Raw genomic sequence first — 19,449 nt, forward strand, 5'->3', positions numbered from 1 at the left:
CCAGATGTGTATAGTTCAACCATCAACATTCATGTGGTCAGAGTTAGGATTTTCATATCAGTAAGGAACACCACTTTTTTTAAAAACCATTTTATTCCCTCTGTGAAATTGTCTTCAAAACATACCAAGAGAAATACAATTAAAAAACATCATCAATATCAACAACAAACCAGATTAAGGACACCCTTCACTTCTTCTCTCTGACTGAGGAGGGTTCTCTGTGCAAGGATGTTAATAGAGTATAAAAACAAACGTGATGGCAATAATCAGTGTCAATGAGTGTGGAAGTATCTTTTTGACTCATACATGAGGACAAATAATACTAAACAACTAGCAGGGGTGCTAAAATATGTCTTTATTAGCCTGGACACATTTGAGCTCCCAGAGGGGTAGGTGTGGGCCTCACAGACCTCTGTAGTTTGAGGGGAGTGGAGGGGGGGAGACACTAGTAGTTACAGGTTCTAAGGTAGGGTGTGGCTCCAGACACACCCGGTTTAAGGTCCGTGATTTTCAACACTGAGAACCAGCTCGTGGTTGCTGAGAAGTCAAGGGTCAATCTCCTCTGGGATGACGGTGAGCATGATGTCCTCGTTCCCCCGCCGGACCACCATCCGCAGTGTGTCTTCCCTCTTGATGGAGCTGCTGACGTCACTGGCCGAGGTGATTCGCTGGCTGTTGATGGTGATTATGACATCACTCTCCTGCAGGCCACCTCTGTGGAGGAGGGGGAATGTAGCAAAAAAGATATGCGCTTTACTGATAAAGTACGTTAGGCTCTATAAGCAATGTGTACCATTAGATCTCTCAATCCACAGATTATAAATATAGCCTCTTAAATTTGAGAGAAGGGAGTTTTCCCCATTCCAAAAAAAGCTAAACTTACAGAGGTAGTAACATTCTTGTTAGACACTGTGAGAAAATACATCTGACCATAGTCTCTGAAAAATCTAAGATCATTTTGCTAACCTTGGTACCACAAACTCCACCAGACAAAAAGAAAGCTATTCATTTCCTTGAGTGGGAGACCACCGCCTCAGCACAAATTATTTTATGTGGCCACAAAAAATATACAGAGAGTGCATTCTGTAGACTGCTCTGTCATGCTGTTTATGTGGTCATGAAATGCTAATTCATTGTGCTATGAGGCCAGTCTAATTTTAAGAGTAGACGACAATGAACTCTTAGCAACCTTTATGAGAGGGATGGAGACTTAGCCAACTACCAAATGAGTCGTTAAATGCTCCTGTCCTAATCTAAGGTCGAGGACTTTAACTGTTCTGTTCTCAGTACACTCTTAGAAAAAATGGTTCCAAAAGGGTTCTTCAGCTGTCGCAATAGGAGAACCCTTTTTATTCTAGGTAGAACCCTTTCGGGTTCCATGTAGAACCCATTCGTCAAAGGGTTCTCCTATGGGGACAGCCAAAGAACCCTTTCAGGTCCAAGATACTACTTACGTCTCAGCTGGTGTTTTTGGGATGACCTCGATTACATATGCCCCTGAGGTAACATCGGGGAAGTCTGATTGTCTCTCCTTCAGCTCCTTTGCAAGCCTATGGGAAAGGAACCAATGAAAACAGAGATGTGTTTAATGTAACGCAGGTATTTGGAAGAATTTCATTCACAAGATGAACCAGGCTGGCTGAAACTTACATTGGTGTGAGAGTCATCATCCTCACACCGATATATTTCTTACTTGTTGATAATTTCCCTAAAGAAAAGAGGATAAATGCTGCGTTAGCATGCACATGGTGATAAACATTGAAAATTCAATATGCAGTACCTGGTCAAAACCATGAAACTTTAGATAGGTCTGGCCCAATAATTGGGGGTGCAAGACTGAGTTTGGGAAACCCTGGTCTAACCGATAATAACCGTAAACTTAAAAATAAATTGCCAAAATTGTCTTAATACATGCATTTTACATTGAAAATTCAATATGCAGTACCTGGTCAAAACCATTAAACTTTAGATAGGTCTGGCCCAATAATTGGGGGGGCAAGACTGAGTTTGGGAAACCCTGGTCTAATCGATAATAACCGTAAACTTAAAAATAAATTGACAAAATTGTCTTAATACATGCATTTTAAGAGGGGGAGATTATATATATATATATATATATATATATATATATTTTTTAAACTTTATTTTCAAGTATATAAAACTAACCCAATAGCAGTTTAGTTTATTTTATTTGTACTTGTTTATTTTATACATGAAGAGGGTAAAGTTGGTTTTATGAGCAGAACGGCACAATCAAAATATATTTTGAAAACAGGGGATTCACCAAACCTGAGTTATATTCATTAGGTATGTCATTGGTCATTTTCAAAGATGCATTCATTTATGATGCATTACAAGCTCAAAACAATTGTTGAAAAAAAACACAACTATGACAATAACCGTGGTCAATTGCGTGACAATTTATCATTACCTCAAAATTCCATAATCGTCACAGCCCTACCTTTAGATTGGTAATCTGTACCTTTAGATTGCCTGTCATGGGACTCTGCCAGGAACTGACGGATCTTGTCTGATGGGATGGCGAAGGAGATTCCTGCTGTCACCTTCAGTGTGTTGATCCCAATCACCTCTCCGTCCTGAAGACAGAAACAACACACATTATTAAAATACATCCTCCAGATGTGTCATAGATTTACAATGAAAGGTCCAGTGCAGTTAACAATGTGATTTCCTGTGTTTTATATATATTTCCACACTATGAGGTTGGAAAAACACTGTGAAATTGCACCCTTTTGGTGTAAAGAGCTGTTTGATAAGACCGCCTGAAATTTCAGCCTGTTTTGGTGGGATGGAGTTTTGGCCCCTGCCTTGTGACATCACCCGGTGGCAAATTAGTTAGCAGACCAATAAGAAAGAGACTTCAAAACCGCTCTGCCAATAGCAGCACATTTTCAGCTTTCCCCTCTCCACTCAGATCACTCCCAGACAGTTTTAGCTAAATTCTTGCTTGAGAAATTGCTCTTTGCTAAGAAGCTATTTGATACTGAAATAAAAACAGCTGAATTGGACCTTTAAGACCATTCTGAAGGATTTAATTCTTATCAATAAGAAATGATATCTTACCAGATTGACGAGGGGTCCGCCAGAGTTCCCATACTGAAAAGGAACAACATTCAGGTTAAAGGGATGATCAGATGGTACATCTACAACTCTTTCGTGATGGTACATCTACAACTCCTTTGTGATGGTACATCTACAACTCCTTCGTGACGGTACATCTACAACTCCTTCGTGATGGTACATCTACAACTCCTTCGTGATGGTACATCTACAACTCATTCGTGATGGTACATCTACAGCTCCTTCGTGATGGTACATCTACAACTCCTTCGTGATGGTACATCTACAACTCCTTTGTGATGGTACATCTACAACTCCTTCGTGATGGTACATCTACAACTCCTTCGTGATGGTACATCTACAACTCCTTCGTGATGGTACATCTACAGCTCCTTCGTGATGGTACATCTACAGCTCCTTCGTGATGGTACATCTACAACTCCTTCGTGATGGTACATCTACAGCTCCTTCGTGATGGTATATCTACAGCTCCTTCGTGTGTACCGGGGCAAATAAGGGGGAGCTACTGTTGTGTGTTCCACAACTAAATATCCACTAAATATCCACAACTAAATGTTCCACAACAAAATGCCCTGCACTGACAGCTGTGTTCCACAACTAAATGTTCCACAACTAAATGCCCTGTGTGACAGCTGTGTTCCACAACTAAATATCCACAACTAAATGTTCCACAACTAAATGCCCTGCACTGACAGCTGTGTTCCACAAGTAAATGTTCCACAACTAAATGCCCTGCACTGACAGCTGTGTTCCACAACTAAATGCCCTGCTCTGACAGCTGTGTTCCACAACTAAATGCCCTGTGTGACAGCTGTGTTCCACAACTAAATGCCCTGTGTGACAACTGTGTTCCACAACTAAATGCCCTGTGTGACAGCTGTGTTCCACAACTAAATGCCCTGTGTGACAGCTGTGTTCCACACCTAAATGCCCTGTGTGACAGCTGTGTTCCACAACTAAATGCCCTGTGTGACAGCTGTGTTCCACAACTAAATGCCCTGTGTGACAGCTGTGTTCCACAACTAAATGCCCTGTGTGACAGCTGTGTTCCACAACTAAATGCCCTGTGTGACAGCTGTGTTCCACAACTAAATGCCCTGTGTGACAGCTGTGTTCCACAACTAAATGCCCTGCTCTGACAGCTGTGTTCCACAACTAAATGCCCTGTGTGACAACTGTGTTCCACAACTAAATGCCCTGTGTGACAGCTGTGTTCCACAACTAAATGCCCTGTGTGACAGCTGTGTTCCACACCTAAATGCCCTGTGTGACAGCTGTGTTCCACAACTAAATGCCCTGTGTGACAGCTGTGTTCCACAACTAAATGCCCTGTGTGACAGCTGTGTTCCACAACTAAATGCCCTGTGTGACAGCTGCTTGTGTGTGTGCTGATGATGTGGATGTATCACTCACGTTGATGATAGCGTCCGTCTGGATGTATTCCATGTCAGAGTTCCTCAGGCCCAGCTCCTTGCCTCCTCTCTGGGTGGTGCTGACGATACCTGTGGTGACCGTGTTCTGCAGGGAGAAGGGGCTGCCGATGGCCACCACAAACTCACCAGGCCTCAGGTCAGCTGAACGACCCAGCAGCAGCACTGGCAGCTTCATCTAAACACAGAGACACAGGACTCAGATCAGTCAAGATGTGTATTCTATAGAGTGCATTCTGAACAGAAACAGTTGGCATGAAGATACAGTACTAGATACTCTACAGTATATTCAGTATCTACGGTAACAAGACCACCCCTCTTTTGAGACATGCCGGAAGTGCCTTCGTTACATCCTGTTTGTTTATGCCCGACGGGCGCCAGTTGAAAAGCAACAAACATATGGGGGTCAACATAGCATTCCGTAAATCCACTGAGAGGAAGTGACGATATGCCCTGATGTCTGCATACATGAAATGATATCAAGGCAATGAATTGCCACTTCCTCCATCTCACTGACACAATCTACAACAGACAAAATCCATCAACAATGACAGGAGAATGGATAAGAGTTATACAGTTGTCACTATGGCTGGGTTACACTAGACCTAGATATTAATAGGTCGGGACAGGGCAGGGGGGGCAGGATGTGGCGATGGGTCATGGGGATACAGCCACAGGTATATTGGGAGAGGAACCATTGGCCCCCTACCCTGGGCTCAGTGCTCCAGGAATCCAGACCTGACATCCAGACCTGACTCAGGAACAGCAGGCTGCTCCCTGGCCGACAGCCCTAAGCACTCTGCCAGATGGGCTGGAAATGGGATAAACTGACACATTCCAGGAAGGAGGTCAGGTGGATGGAATGGGAAAGACTGGGAGGAAGGGCTTTTGGCACACAGTGTGAGTGTGTCTTGTCTGCCACCCAGCAGTCAGCAGGTTATCTGTCACACTGGTCTCTCAAGATCCACTGTGAAATTAGACGTCTGTCCAGGTAAGGAGGAGATTGCTTTAAAACTGGCCACTAAGGGCAACAGTGAGCTCTATTGCCATTAAGTAGGCTTGGGTTATGCTAGAGCGTTGCGGAACTTAAGCATTCAAAATGAATGCCTAAACCTTCAAAATGTTTGATTCTGCAGTGAGACTGCGAAAGCTTGTTGGGTGCATTCGGAAAGTATTCAGACCCCTTGACTTTTTCCACATTTTGTTATGTTACAGCCTTATTCTAAAATGGATTAAATAAAAAAAATCATCATCAATCTACACACAATAGCCGATAATGACAAAGCGAAAACAGGTTTTTAGATAAATCAGAAATACCTTATTTACATAAGTATTCAGACCCTTTGCTAGGGGACTCTTTAGCTCAGGTGCATCCTGTTTCCAATGATCCTCCTTGAGATGTTTCTACAACTTTATTGGAGTCCACAAGTGGTAAATTCCAATTGATTGGACATGATTTGGAAAGGCACACACCTGTCTATATAAGGTCCCACATGTCAGGGCAAAAACCAAGCCACGAGGTCGAAGGAATTATCCGTAGATCTCCGAGACAGGATTGTGTCGAGGCACAGACCTAGGGACGGGCGCCAAAACATTTCGGCAGCATTGAAGGTCCCCAAGAACACAGTGGCCTCCATCATTCTTAAACGGAAGAAGTTTGGAACCACCAAGACTTTTCCTAGAGCTGGCCGCCCAGCCAAACTGAGCAATTGGGGGTGAAGGGCCTTGGTCAGGGAGGTGACCAAGAACCCGATGGTCACCCTGACAGAGCTCCAGAGTTCCTCTGTGTAGATGGGAGAACCTTCCAGAAGGACAACCATCTCTGCAGCACCACCAATCAGGCCTTTATGATAGAGTGGCCATACAGAAGCCACTCCTCAGTAAAATGCACATAACAGTCCACTTGGAGTTTGCCAAAAGGCACCTAAAGGACTCTCAGACCATGAGAAACCAGATTCTCTGGTCTTATGAATCCAAGATTGAACTCTTTCGCCTATATGCCAAGCGTCACATCTGGAGGAAACCTGGCACCATCCCTACGGTGAATCACGGTGGTGCCAGCATCATGCTATGGGGATGTTTTTCAGACTAGTCAGGATCGAGGGAAAAATGAACGACGCAAAGTATAAAGAGATCCTTGATGAAAACCTGCTCTAAAGCGCTCAGGACCTCAGACTGGGGTGAAGGTTCACCTTCCAACAGAACAACGAGCCTAAGCACACAGCCAAGACAATGCAAGAGTCTCTGAATGTCCTTGAGTGGCCCAGCCAGAGCCCGAACAAACAAAAACTCAAACAAAAACTATTTTGAGAAACAGGTGTGCCAAGCTTGTAGCGTCATACTCAAGAAGACTCGAGGCTGTAACCGCTCGAGTCTTTGTGCTTCAACAGCGTACTGAGTAAAGGGTCTGAATACTTATCTAAATGTGATATTTACATATTTTTGTTGTTGTATTCATTTGCAAAAAATAAAAAACAAACAGTTTTTTCTTTGTCATTATGGGGTATTGTGTGTAGATAGATGAGTAGGGAGGGAACAACTTAATCCATTTTAGAATAAGGCTGTAACGTAACAAAATGTGGAAAGGGGGTCTGAATACTTCCCGAATGCACTGTAGATCAGAACAATCGAACAGCCCAAGCTACTGAAAAGATTTCTCAAGTCAGGATTACATCTACTACACCTCTGGAGGAAAACAACTAATGTACAGCACAGTACTCTGTGTACTACCTCCAGTACCTAGAGCACATCACTCTAGTACAGAGAGATAAGGACGTGGGCTTGAGTGACCCAGTTCTCTCTGGGCAGTGAGAGGCAGATTGACAAACAGGCAGTTTTTTGCATTCCATGGTGTTGTACTCACAGATGCATTATCAGATCACCCGTCTCCCAGTAACAACTCTGCCCCTCTACCCTCTTCCACCCTTCTCTTCCATCCCCCTCTACCCCCTCCACCCTCCTCTTCCATCCACCTCCACCCTCCTCTTCCATCCCCCTCCACCCTTCTCTACCCCATCCACTAGAGGTCGGTGGTAGGCAGAAGCATTTATTTAATAAACATTTATTCAAACAGCACTTTCGTGCGTTTTTCCAGCAGCTCTTCGTTGTGCGTCAAGCATTGCACTGTTTATGACTTGGCTGGCTAGTTAGCGCGCGCTAATAGCGTTTCAAACTTCACTCGCTCTGAGCCTTGGGGTGGTTGTTTCCCTTCTCTGCATGGGTAACGCTGCTTCGATGTGGTGGCTGTCGTCGTTGTGTTTCTGGTTCGAGCCCAGGGAGGAGCGAGGAGAGGGACGGAGGCTATACTGTTCCACTGGCAATACTAAAGTGCCTATAAGAACATCCAATAGTGAAAGGTTAATGAAATACAAATGGTATAGCGGGATATTGTCCTATAATAACTACAACCTAAAACTTCTTACCTGGGAATATTGAAGACTCGTGTTAAAAGGAACCACCAGCTTTCATATGTTCTCATGTTCTGAGCAAGGAACTGAAACGTTAGCTTTCTTACATAGCACATATTGCACTTTTACGTTCTTCTCCAACACTTTGTTTTTGCATTATTTAAACCAAATTGAACATGTTTCATTATCTACTTGAGGCTAAATTGATTTTATTGATGTATTATATGAAGTTAAAATAAGTTAATTCAGTATTGTTGTAATTGTCATTATTACAAATACATAATTTTTTAATCAGCCGATTAATCGGCATCAGCGTTGAAAAATCATAACCGGTCGACCTCTACCCTTCCATCCTAAATAATAAATAAGCTAAAGTAAAAAATAAAAAGTAACAATAAAATGAGATAACAAAAACGAGGCTATATACAGGGGGTACCGCCACCGAGTCAATGTGTGGCGGTGCAGGTTAGTCGAGGTAGTTTGTACACGTGACTATGCATAGATAATAAACAGCGAGTAGCAGCAGTGTAAAAGAAAAGGGGGGAAGTGGGTCAATGTAAATAGTCCGGGAGGCCATTTGATTAAAATAGAAGCTTCATCGGTGCTCGGTTTCTGCAAGGATGCAGGGCAGTGAAACTAGTCTCGCTTTGTCTGTCCCCGAGTGTGTCTCGATGTAACAGGACCTTAGACTTGATGCAATGATCCATCCTAACGTTTCCTTGACTTTCCAGTTTCCATTGCTCTCCTAAGATAATAGGATACCTTGTCAGCTCTCAGTGGCTGGGATGATATTTGCTGCTGAGCCCTCTGATACAGTGCCAGTGTGGAACGGTGAGAGACAGGCCTGTGTGTGTCAGTGGAAATGACCAGACTGTCAGAGAGGTAAACATCAAGGGGAACGGGGGGGATAATGGGTGCAGAAGGGACTGTCAGACCTGGCAGCCGTCTGCAGGAAGGATCCACTAGTCAATGCTGCTGTCTGTTGCTGCTAGAGTGATTGACGAGGCACCTGTTGGCACAGTGTGTGTGTGTGTGTGTGTGTGTGTGTGTGTGTGTGTGTGTGTGTGTGTGTGTGTGTGTGTGTGTGTGTGTGTGTGTGTGTGTGTGTGTGTGTGTGTGTGTGTGTGTGTGTGTGTGTGTGTGTGTGTGTGTGTGTGTGTGTGTGTGCGTGCCTGTCTGCTTATGTGTGTGTCAGCTTGTTCTATGTGTTTCTGTGTGTCTGTGTGTGTGCCTGAGTCAATAGGGACTGAACAGTCAGATCACCAAGAGAGTTAGACTTGTTTGCTCAGTACTGATTAATGCTGAAATATAATTTAAAAAAATATATATACTGTATATCGTACACAAGAGGACTGTGACTGCCAATAAAAGCAGTGTCTTATACACACACAATAAATCCAGAGCTCGATGAGAAATGATTATGTCCAGAGTCAAACTGTTTGCAGACATCCAAATTAGTCAATTTGAGAATCAGCTTGTGTTTCTATTTGGGATGAACAACACTGTAAAGGTATCAACAGATTCATCAGTCTGTATTCAAGGCCAATCACACATGCTTATGGAAAACCTACTCTTCTACTGCTACGGTCTCCTGCCAGGAAAGAGGGCACCTTACTTTTTCTCCCTCACTTCTCATTAATAACCTTTAGCCGTGGGCGAGCACGCACGCACGCGCACACACACACACACACACACACACACACACACACACACACACACACACACACACACACACACACACACACACACACACACACACACACACACACACACACACACACACACACACACACACACACACACACACACACACATACTTTTTTATAGCTACTGTTTACAGGCCTCCTGGGCCATATAGAGCATTTCTCAGTTCCCTGAATTCCTATTGAACCTTGTAGCCATGGCAGATAATATTCACATTTTTGGTGACTTTAACATTCACATGGAAAAGTCCACAGTCCCACTCCAAAATGCTTTCGGAGCCATCATCAACTCAGCGGGTTTTGTCCAATATGTCTCACTGCCACAGTCATACTCTCAACCTAGTTTTGTCCCGTGGAATAAATGTTGTTGATCTTAATGTTTTTCCTCATAATCCTGGACTATGGGACCACCATTTTATTACGTTTGCAATAGCAACAAATAATCTGCTCAGACTCCAACCAAGGATCATCAAAAGCCATGCTATAAATTCTTGGGCAACCCAAAGATTCCTAGATGCCCTTCCAGACTCCCTCCACCTACCCAAGGACGTCAGAGTACAAAATCAGTTAATCACCTAACTGAGGAACTAAATGTAACCTTGCGCAATACCCTCGATGCAGTCGCACCCCTAAAATCAAAAAACATTTGTCATAAGAAACTAGCTCCCTGGTATATAGAAAATACCCGAGCTCTGAAGCAAGCTTCCAGAAAATTGGAATGGAGATGGCGCTACACCAAACTGGAAGTCTTCCGACTACCATCCTGAGACAAGGCCGAGTATAGCCACGGCACAACCCAAGGGGGGGCGCCAACCCAGACAGGAAGATCACATCAGTGACTCAACCCACTCAAGTGACGCACCCCTCCTAGGGACGGTATGAAAGAGCCCAAGTAAGCCAGTGACTCAGCCCCTGTAATAGGGTTAGAGGTAGAGAATCCCAGTGGAAAGAGGGGAACAGGCCAGGCAGAGACAGCAAGGGCGGTTCGTTGCTCCAGAGCCTTTCCGTTCACCTTCACACTCCTGGGCCAGACTACACTCAATCACATGACCCACTGAAGAGATGAGTCTTCAGTAAAGACTTAAAGGTTGAGACCGAGTTTGTGTCTCTCACATACTGTAGGGAGGCAGACCATTCCATAAAAATGGAGCTCTATAGGAGAAAGCCCTGCCTCCAGCTGTTTGCGTAGAAATTCTAGGGACAATTAGGAGGCCTGCGTCTTGTGACACCTTGCTGTCCCCAGTCCACATGGTCGTGCTGCTGCTCCAGTTTCAACTGTTCTGCCTGTGGCTATGTAACTCTGACCTTCTCACCAGACGTGCTACCTTGTCCCAGACCTGATGTTTTCAACTCTCTAGAGACAGCAGGAGTGGTAGAGATACTCTGAATGATCGGCTATGAAAAGCCAACTGAAATTTACTCTTGAGGTGCTGACCTGTTGGACCCTCTACAACCACTGTGATTATTATTACCATTTGACTCAGCAGGTCATCTATGAACATTTGAACATCTTGGCCATGTTCTGTTATAATCTCCACCCGGCACAGCCAGAAGAGGACTGACCACCCCTCATAGCCTGGTTCCTCACTAGGTTTCTTCCTAGGTTCCGGCCTTTCTAGGGAGTTTTTCAGAGCCACTGTGCTTCTACACCTGCATTGCTTACTGTTTGGGGTTTTAGGCTGGGTTTCTGTACAGCTCTTTGTGACATCAGCTGATGTAAGAAGGGCTTTATAAATACATTTGATTGATTGATTGTATCTGCCCAGGCCACAGCTGAGTGTACAGACCCACAAATACCTATTCCACTTCCTGTAGTGTAACAACCCTTCCTGTCCTCCAGGCCAGAGCTGCTCTTCACATTGGGATATTCTAGCATTCAAACATGGTGAGAAAATACGATCGAAGTCTCTCATAACTCTAAACCTATAAGTGTACGATATAACATTAGGAAAAGACTGATAACACCTTAGCCAAGTTGGCTTTTCTGAAGGCAAGGAATTGCATTTGGTGACATTTTCCGTGTCTCTACAATCGCTTGAGTCCACAGGATCCGTCTGTGACTGACCTGGACATTCCTAAGGGGTCACCCTGGTCTGGCTATCTTCTGTCTGAGGAAAGACAAATGGGAAAATGGGCTAACTTTGAGAAATGGGGCCATTGGACTTGAGAATGTGTTTTCTTTGGCTGGTTCCTTTCTGGCACTGACCATAGCAAGTATGAGCATCTGAAGTGATTCACCATTTCCCTCTCTGTTGATGTGGTCTTTCTGCACCAGCTTTAAAAACGGATGACAAATGCCCTCTGAGGCTGCTGAAATGGGGAAAGGATGAGATAAAGACTAACACACACATATATATATAACCAAGAATGTCAATGTTCAGTCCAGGCAGAAGGGGAAGCTTGTGACAGGCTGTTCTTAGATCAGGGACAAGCTCAGTAAATCATACTCAAACCCTCAGACTATGGGATTACGTTTTCAGGACCTGATTCTGGGCAAGTTAGCCAGCGCTGGGGTCACGGGGCTCCTTCTCAGAGCTCTACTGGTTGCTACAGTGAACTTAACAGTTCTAGACAAACTTCCCATGTCACTTTCTTTCCGGTTATTAAGAGATATAGCAAATCTATGCAGACAGAAGTAATGTTGGTTACTGAGAACTACACAAATTGCCTCCTTCTTTCCAACCATTAGGAACTGGAAATACATCGTATCCCAGAGATTTATAATCGGGGAATGTCCCTGAGGGAGCAAAAATAACCTAATTCAGAGCCAAGAAAGAAACACAAGCCTGGGAATGCTGGCAGAGATATATATTGGGCTAGTCTTTCATCTCTGTTCTGCACCACTAGAGTGTGACTCTCTTTTGTCTAACAGACTCCAGTCCAGTTTACTTTTGTCCAATTGAATAACACATGTTGCAAATTTACTCTCAAGTAACAGAGTGCAGGCTTTGACCTAGTTTGGATATGTCTTACTGCACGTCATGAAAGAATGCAGGGATGAGTGATGACTTTGTTGATGCCAGGTAGCGTCTCCACTTAGAAAATTCCATCTCTCTCTTTGTACTCTTGTTTGATTGGCACAAATTGACACGGTGGATCAAACCACAGGTATGAAGGGTCTACCTATGGGCTGGGATGGGCCGGCTCTTTCTCTGCTCTTTGGTTTGGATTAGTCATGGAACATATAAAAAAAATGCAACATCTGCTGAATGGTAGAGTTTAAACATCTGTTTCGTTTACCTAACACTTGTTTACTTTATCCAAATGTTTGGATTTATTCACCTCCATCAGTGCGGGGGTGTTGAGACGACTCTGTCTCCGTCAAGAAGATTCAACAACATTTCTCAATTGGATCTTCAGACCGAATCCTAACTCGATGTCTGTCAAATCTCTCATTGCCACCAATGAATGATTGATGTGAAACGAGTTGCGTAACGCATGCAAAACCCCAAGTTACAATTCAGGCTATCATTGTCAACAGTAGCAGTGTAAAAGAGGGTTAACTCGGACGACAGAGTTAGGCAGCATCTCTTTACTGATCAGTAGAAACAAGTTCTTCATGACCTTATCTGATATGAATGCATACAGAATCAAGCCTCCACCTGTGAACCAAATGGTGCCAGGACCTTCCTCTTTACAGTACATCTGACTACTCTAACAACTTATCATAAAAACAGGTCTCAAGAGGGGAATTGGACAGCGGTACTTTGATAGATTTGAAGAAGTTGTATACCATGTACTACTACTGTAAAATACATCTCAAGGCAGTTCATTCAGTATGACGGTGTAATGCCCTCCAGATTGTGGTTCTGGCACAATTGGGAACCTTATCCTCCTGTATGCAGGAAACATGGCTCCAGGAAAATGTTCTGTCCTGTTCAGATCCAGGAGAATGAAAAGGTCAGCTGAGGTCCACTTCACTGACTTTTCAATGTAGATGCTTTATTAACGAGCACGTAAACAATGGACTCTTCCGGATGCAGTAACAGCTTTTTCCATCATCCACGCTTTGGCGGCATTGAGGGAATGTAATCAATGGTCCTTTGTGACCATAGAATCGATGTTGGACGACAACCAAATCTAGACTCCGCTGTGTTTCTGCTGAACAAACACACCGCACAGACATGAAGACTGGAATCTTTAACAATAGCAAGAGAGCATAATATTGGTTTTGGTGTCTCGCATAAGACTGAGATACGACAGGTCTGTGTATGTGTAAACTGTCTTCCAATGGCACAGCACATCAGTTCACAACACGAACTACATACAAACCCAGCCACCACAACAGAGCACCAGCCAGAAAAACAATGTCTTCTCTTGTTGTGTGGACTGTGATTAACTATGGCGCTCCTGTGGTTTGACAGAACTGTACATAGCGTTGGGATGTGACTCATCCATAGGTAGTCACTTAGTGACACTTCAAGATGGACACATTTCCCCAACCAGTATCTATTTGTCCTCGATAGGGAACTTCAACAGCACAACAGGTGTCAAATCTATGGGCTAATTTTCTATTTTCGGCCTGGTGTTTAGGCGGAACTAGTGTCAAACGCACGTTAGTTTGCAATCTTGTCATGTAAAAACTGGCGCCCTTACACCAGATTCGGCAATTTACCTGTCTTATATCAGCTTGCTTGCACTCTGGGAGGGGTGGAAATATTTGAGATGTGTCCTTCAAAACATGATCCAATGTGCTAATTCCAGGCAGCGTTCATAGAGATATTTAAGACCAACCAATAGCTGGTTTTAGCGGTAACGGAGTTGGTTATGTCATGGATTTTGACAGCTGAAACGTAGCCTATCCAGCAATGACGCACACTGCCCTATCCAGCCGTGACGCACACTGCCCTATCCAGCCGTGACGCACGCTGCCCTATCCAGCCGTGACGCACGCTGCCCTATCCAGCAGTGACGCACACTGCCCTATCCAGCAATGACGCACACTGCCCTATCCAGCCGTGACGCACGCTGCCCTATCCAGCCGTGACGCACACTGCCCTATCCAGCCGTGACGCACCCTGCCCTATCCAGCCGTGACGCACACTGCCCTATCCAGCCGTGACGCACACTGCCCTATCCAGCCGTGACGCACACTGACCTATCCAGCCTGACGCACACCCTATCCAGCAATGACGCACACTGCCCTATCCAGCCGTGACGCACACTGCCCTATCCAGCCGTGACGCACACTGACCTATCCAGCCGTGACGCACACTGACCTATCCAGCAATGACGCAACTGCCCTATCCAGCCGTGACGCCCTATCCACACTGCCCTATCCAGCCGTGACGCACACTGACCTATCCAGCCGTGACGCACACTGACCTATCCAGCCGTGACGCACACTGCCCTATCCAGCCGCACACTGCCCTATCCAGCACACTGCCCTATCCAGCCGTGACGCACGCTGCCCTATCCAGCCGTGACGCACGCTGCCCTATCCAGCCGTGACGCACACTGCCCTATCCAGCCGTGACGCACACTGCCCTATCCAGCCGTGACGCACGCTGCCCTATCCAGCCGTGACGCACGCTGCCCTATCCAGCCGTGACGCACGCTGCCCTATCCAGCCGTGACGCACGCTGCCCTATCCAGCCGTGACGCACGCTGCCCTATCCAGCCGTGACGCACGCTGCCCTATCCAGCCGTGACGCACACTGCCCTATCCAGCCGTGACGCACACTGCCCTATCCAGCCGTGACGCACACTGCCCTATCCAGCCGTGATCCAGCTGTGACACTGCCCTATCCAGCCGTGACGCACACTGACCTATCCAGCCGTGACGCACACTGCCCTATCCAGCCGTGACGCACACTGACCTATCCAGCCGTGACGCACACTGCCCTATCCAGCCGTGACGCACTGCTGCCCTATCCAGCCGTGACGCACGCTGCCTATCCAGCCTGTGACGCACCTGCCCTATCCAGCCGTGACGCACACTGCCCTATCCAGCCGTGACGCACACTGCCCTATCCAGCCGTGACGCACACTGACCTATCCAGCCGTGACGCACACTGCCCTATCCAGCCGTGACGCACACTGCCCTATCCAGCCGTGACGCACACTGCCCTATCCAGCCGTGACGCACACTGCCCTATCCAGCCGTGACGCACGCTGCCCTATCCAGCCGTGACGCACACTGCCCTATCCAGCCGTGACGCACACTGCCCTATCCAGCCGTGACGCACGCTGCCCTATCCAGCCGTGACGCACACTGCCCTATCCAGCCGTGACGCACACTGCCCTATCCAGCCGTGACGCACACTGCCCTATCCAGCCGTGACGCACACTGCCCTATCCAGCCGTGACGCACACTGCCCTATCCAGCCGTGACGCACACTGACCTATCCAGCCGTGACGCACACTGCCCTATCCAGCCGTGACGCACACTGCCCTATCCAGCCGTGACGCACACTGCCCTATCCAGCCGTGACGCACACTGACCTATCCAGCAATGACGCACACTGACCTATCCAGCCGTGACGCACACTGCCCTATCCACTGACCTATCCAGCCGTGACGCACACTGCCCTATCCAGCCGTGACGCACACTGCCCTATCCAGCCGTGACGCACACTGCCCTATCCAGCCGTGACGCACACTGACCTATCCAGCCGTGACGCACACTGACCTATCCAGCCGTGACGCACACTGACCTATCCAGCCGTGACGCACACTGCCCTATCCAGCCGTGACGCACACTGCCCTATCCAGCCGTGACGCACACTGCCCTATCCAGCCGTGACGCACACTGACCTATCCAGCCGTGACGCACACTGACCTATCCAGCCTGACGCACACCCTATCCAGCCGTGACGCACACTGACCTATCCAGCCGTGACGCACACTGACCTATCCAGCCGTGACGCACACTGCCCTATCCAGCCGTGACGCACACTGCCCTATCCAGCCGTGACGCACACTGCCCTATCCATCCGTGACGCACACTGCCCTATCCAGCCGTGACGCACACTGCCCTATCCAGCCGTGACGCACACTGCCCTATCCAGCCGTGACGCACACTGCCCTATCCAGCCGTGACGCACACTGACCTACACATGGAACAAGAGTAGCCTGACGTGCTTTTGGTGCCTGTATACTTCGTATTTAGAAACATAAAAGACTACCGTTTCCCCCCTTTTATTTCATTCAAAACCAAGCAAAGCCTCCTCTCAATTAAGGCTTTTTTGTCTGCCCAATGCAATCGCGTAGTAGTCAAGACTGTCGATAAAGGGTTTGGCTCCTGAGACCGCTTGGAAGTAAATCTTAATCACCAAAGCTTTAATAAAATATCAAGTTTAAGAGGAGTAAAACTTTGAGCTGACATTCCCTTTTAATCTATGCATTGCAGGCAAGCCCACATTATTTTAGCCATGCAGGTCCCGTTTTGGTGTGCGTAAAAGCCTCCATAGTCTATGTTGTTTTAATATTATATGCCCACGGTGTCACGGTCGTCATATGGAGGAGACCAAGGCACAGCATGGTAAGCGTACATACTTCTTTAATGAAAGAACGAACACTGAACAAACTATACAAACCGTGCCGCTAACATAGCTAGTGCAGACAGGCAACTAAACATAGAATAAGAACCCACAAACTACCAAGGAATATGGCTACCTAAATATGGTCCCCAATCAGAGACAACGATAAACAGCTGCCTCTGATTGAGAACCAATCGAGCCAACCATAGACATATAAACACCTAGACTTACAAAACCCCCATGACATACAAAACCCCCTAGACAATATAAAAACTAAACAAACCACCCTCGTCACACCCTGACCTAACCAAAATAATAAAGATAACTAAGGTCAGGGCGTGAAACACGACGAGAGATTATGGTGCCTGTAAGTGTGACATAGCCTATTTAAAACAAGTTGTTGTTTCGTTTTGTTTAGAATTTGATTATAAATATATGTTCTCTTTATAGCCCTTATAAATAATGAATTTAATATTGTTTATTGACCATGTTTGGCCTGTCCCTGCTCAGCCATAAATCAATTTACAGTAGGCCTAGCCCCTATATCAGTGGGATTTATATTGAAGCCACGCAATTACTTAGAACAATATGGTCTGCAAATGGGTTCAAGTTCATTTATTTAGCAAAGATGGGAAAGGTCTACATTTTGTTAATTTGTTTCTGTAAACCATTTGACTAACCTTGGGATTGATTCCAAGGCAATACATAAAATAACGAAAATACACAACCTGAAGCAACCACATATTTGGCCATGGAACACGTTCTGATTGGCCAGTGACGGACCAAGCCTCGACAAACTCACAACTTGTTTATTCATCAACCCTTCCCTTTCGCGCCAATGCCATCAAGTGCGCCGACAATGGTGTCAGGGAAAATATCAAAAATATTTCTGTCACACCCCTAAACCTATGACCCTACCGCCTGAGCTTACGCTTCGAACGCACCGACAGCATCATTGCATTTTGGCACATCAGAATTAGATTTATTTCCAATGAAAAATCCAACGTGCACAATCGAGAGAAGAAAAAAAACACACTGAAATGAATGTAATTCTGGTGTACCAAAATGCAATGATGCTGTCGGGTGTGTTCAAAGCGCTAGGTTTGTTAAAATGGAGCCCTATGCACTCTACAAGCCTATAGCCTTAAACCTATTCCCCTCGGATATCAGCTTTAGCTCCTGCCGATCCAAGCATTACGATTAGTGAACTTCCTCAGCCAAGTCCCAAGGGCCATAATTATACAGTGTGCAGAGCATCAGTGAAAATATTAATGCACTCCCGAAAACATGTTTGATCATTGTCAATAAGCTATGCAATGGAGGACTGTAATTCCTGTCACAGAGGATCAGTCATTTACCACTGATTTCCAGGCTTCCTCTAAAGTTCACGGAGACCTAGACATGTTCAGGATACATCCCAAGCAATCCATATAATTATAATAACACAGTCATTTCAACATCTAGTACTTACTTTATCATCAACCATCTAGTTGTTATTATAGTCGATGCGAGATCAAATCAAATTTTATTGGTCACATACACATGTTTAGCAGATGTTAATGCGAGTGTAGCGAAATGCTTGTGCTTCTAGTTCCGACAGTGCAGTAATATCTAACAAGTAATCTAACAATTCCCCAACAACTACAAGATACACACAAATCTAAAGGAATGAAAGAGAATATGTACATGTCGTATATGAATGAGCGATGGCCGAGCGGCATAGGCAAGGTGCAATAGATGGTATAAATGGTGTTGAATCCTGAGCTGTAGTCAATGAACAGCATTCTTACATATGTATTCCTTTTGTCCAGATGGGATTGGGCAGTGTGCAGTGTGATGGCGATTGCAGATCGTTGAGATCATTTATCTTTGCCTTCTTGGGTACAGGAACAATGGTAGCATGTGGGGACAACAGACTGGGATAGGGAGTGATTGAATATGTCCGTTAACACACCAGCCAGCTGGTCTGCGCATGCTTTGAGAACGCGGCTAGGGAAGCCATCTGGGCCAGCAGCCTTGCGGGGGTTAACAAGTTTAAATGTTTTACTCACATCAGCCAAGGAGGGGGGGGCAGTCCTTGTTAGTGGGCTGCGAGGGTGGCACTGTATTATCCACAAAGCGGGTAAAGAAGGTGTTTAGTTTGTCTGGAAGAATGACGTCGGTGTCCGTGACGTAGCTGGATTTCTTTTTGTAGTCAGTAATTTCCTGTAGACCCTGCCACATATAGGTCTCATGTCTGAGCTGTTGAATTGTGACTCCACCATGTCTCTGTACTGGCATTTCACTTGTTTGTTTACCTTGCGGAGGGATTAGCTACAATGTTTAT

The 19,449-nt window shown here is 45.8% G+C and overlaps 1 protein-coding gene across 2 annotated transcripts in view; it reads right to left on the reverse strand.

Annotated features, from left to right (window-relative positions):
* Positions 1-335: 335 nt before the first annotated feature.
* htra1b (HtrA serine peptidase 1b) overlaps positions 336-19,449 on the reverse strand; it is a 37,280-nt gene continuing 18,166 nt past the window's right edge. The window contains exons 4-9 of one of the 2 annotated variants that reach the window (XM_052491304.1): positions 4,516-4,710; positions 3,085-3,117; positions 2,483-2,597; positions 1,651-1,708; positions 1,455-1,550; positions 336-714 (exon numbers count right to left, since the gene is read on the reverse strand). In XM_052491304.1, the coding sequence (XP_052347264.1) occupies positions 546-714; positions 1,455-1,550; positions 1,651-1,708; positions 2,483-2,597; positions 3,085-3,117; positions 4,516-4,710 (666 nt within the window). In that variant the 3' untranslated portion in view covers positions 336-545. Of the gene's footprint in view, positions 715-1,454; positions 1,551-1,650; positions 1,709-2,461; positions 2,598-3,084; positions 3,118-4,515; positions 4,711-19,449 lie in introns of both variants that reach the window. The other variant, XM_052491297.1, reaches the window with a different exon arrangement.

The sequence above is a fragment of the Oncorhynchus keta genome, chromosome 3 (assembly GCF_023373465.1).
Source record: "Oncorhynchus keta strain PuntledgeMale-10-30-2019 chromosome 3, Oket_V2, whole genome shotgun sequence".
NCBI lineage: Eukaryota > Metazoa > Chordata > Actinopteri > Salmoniformes > Salmonidae > Oncorhynchus > Oncorhynchus keta.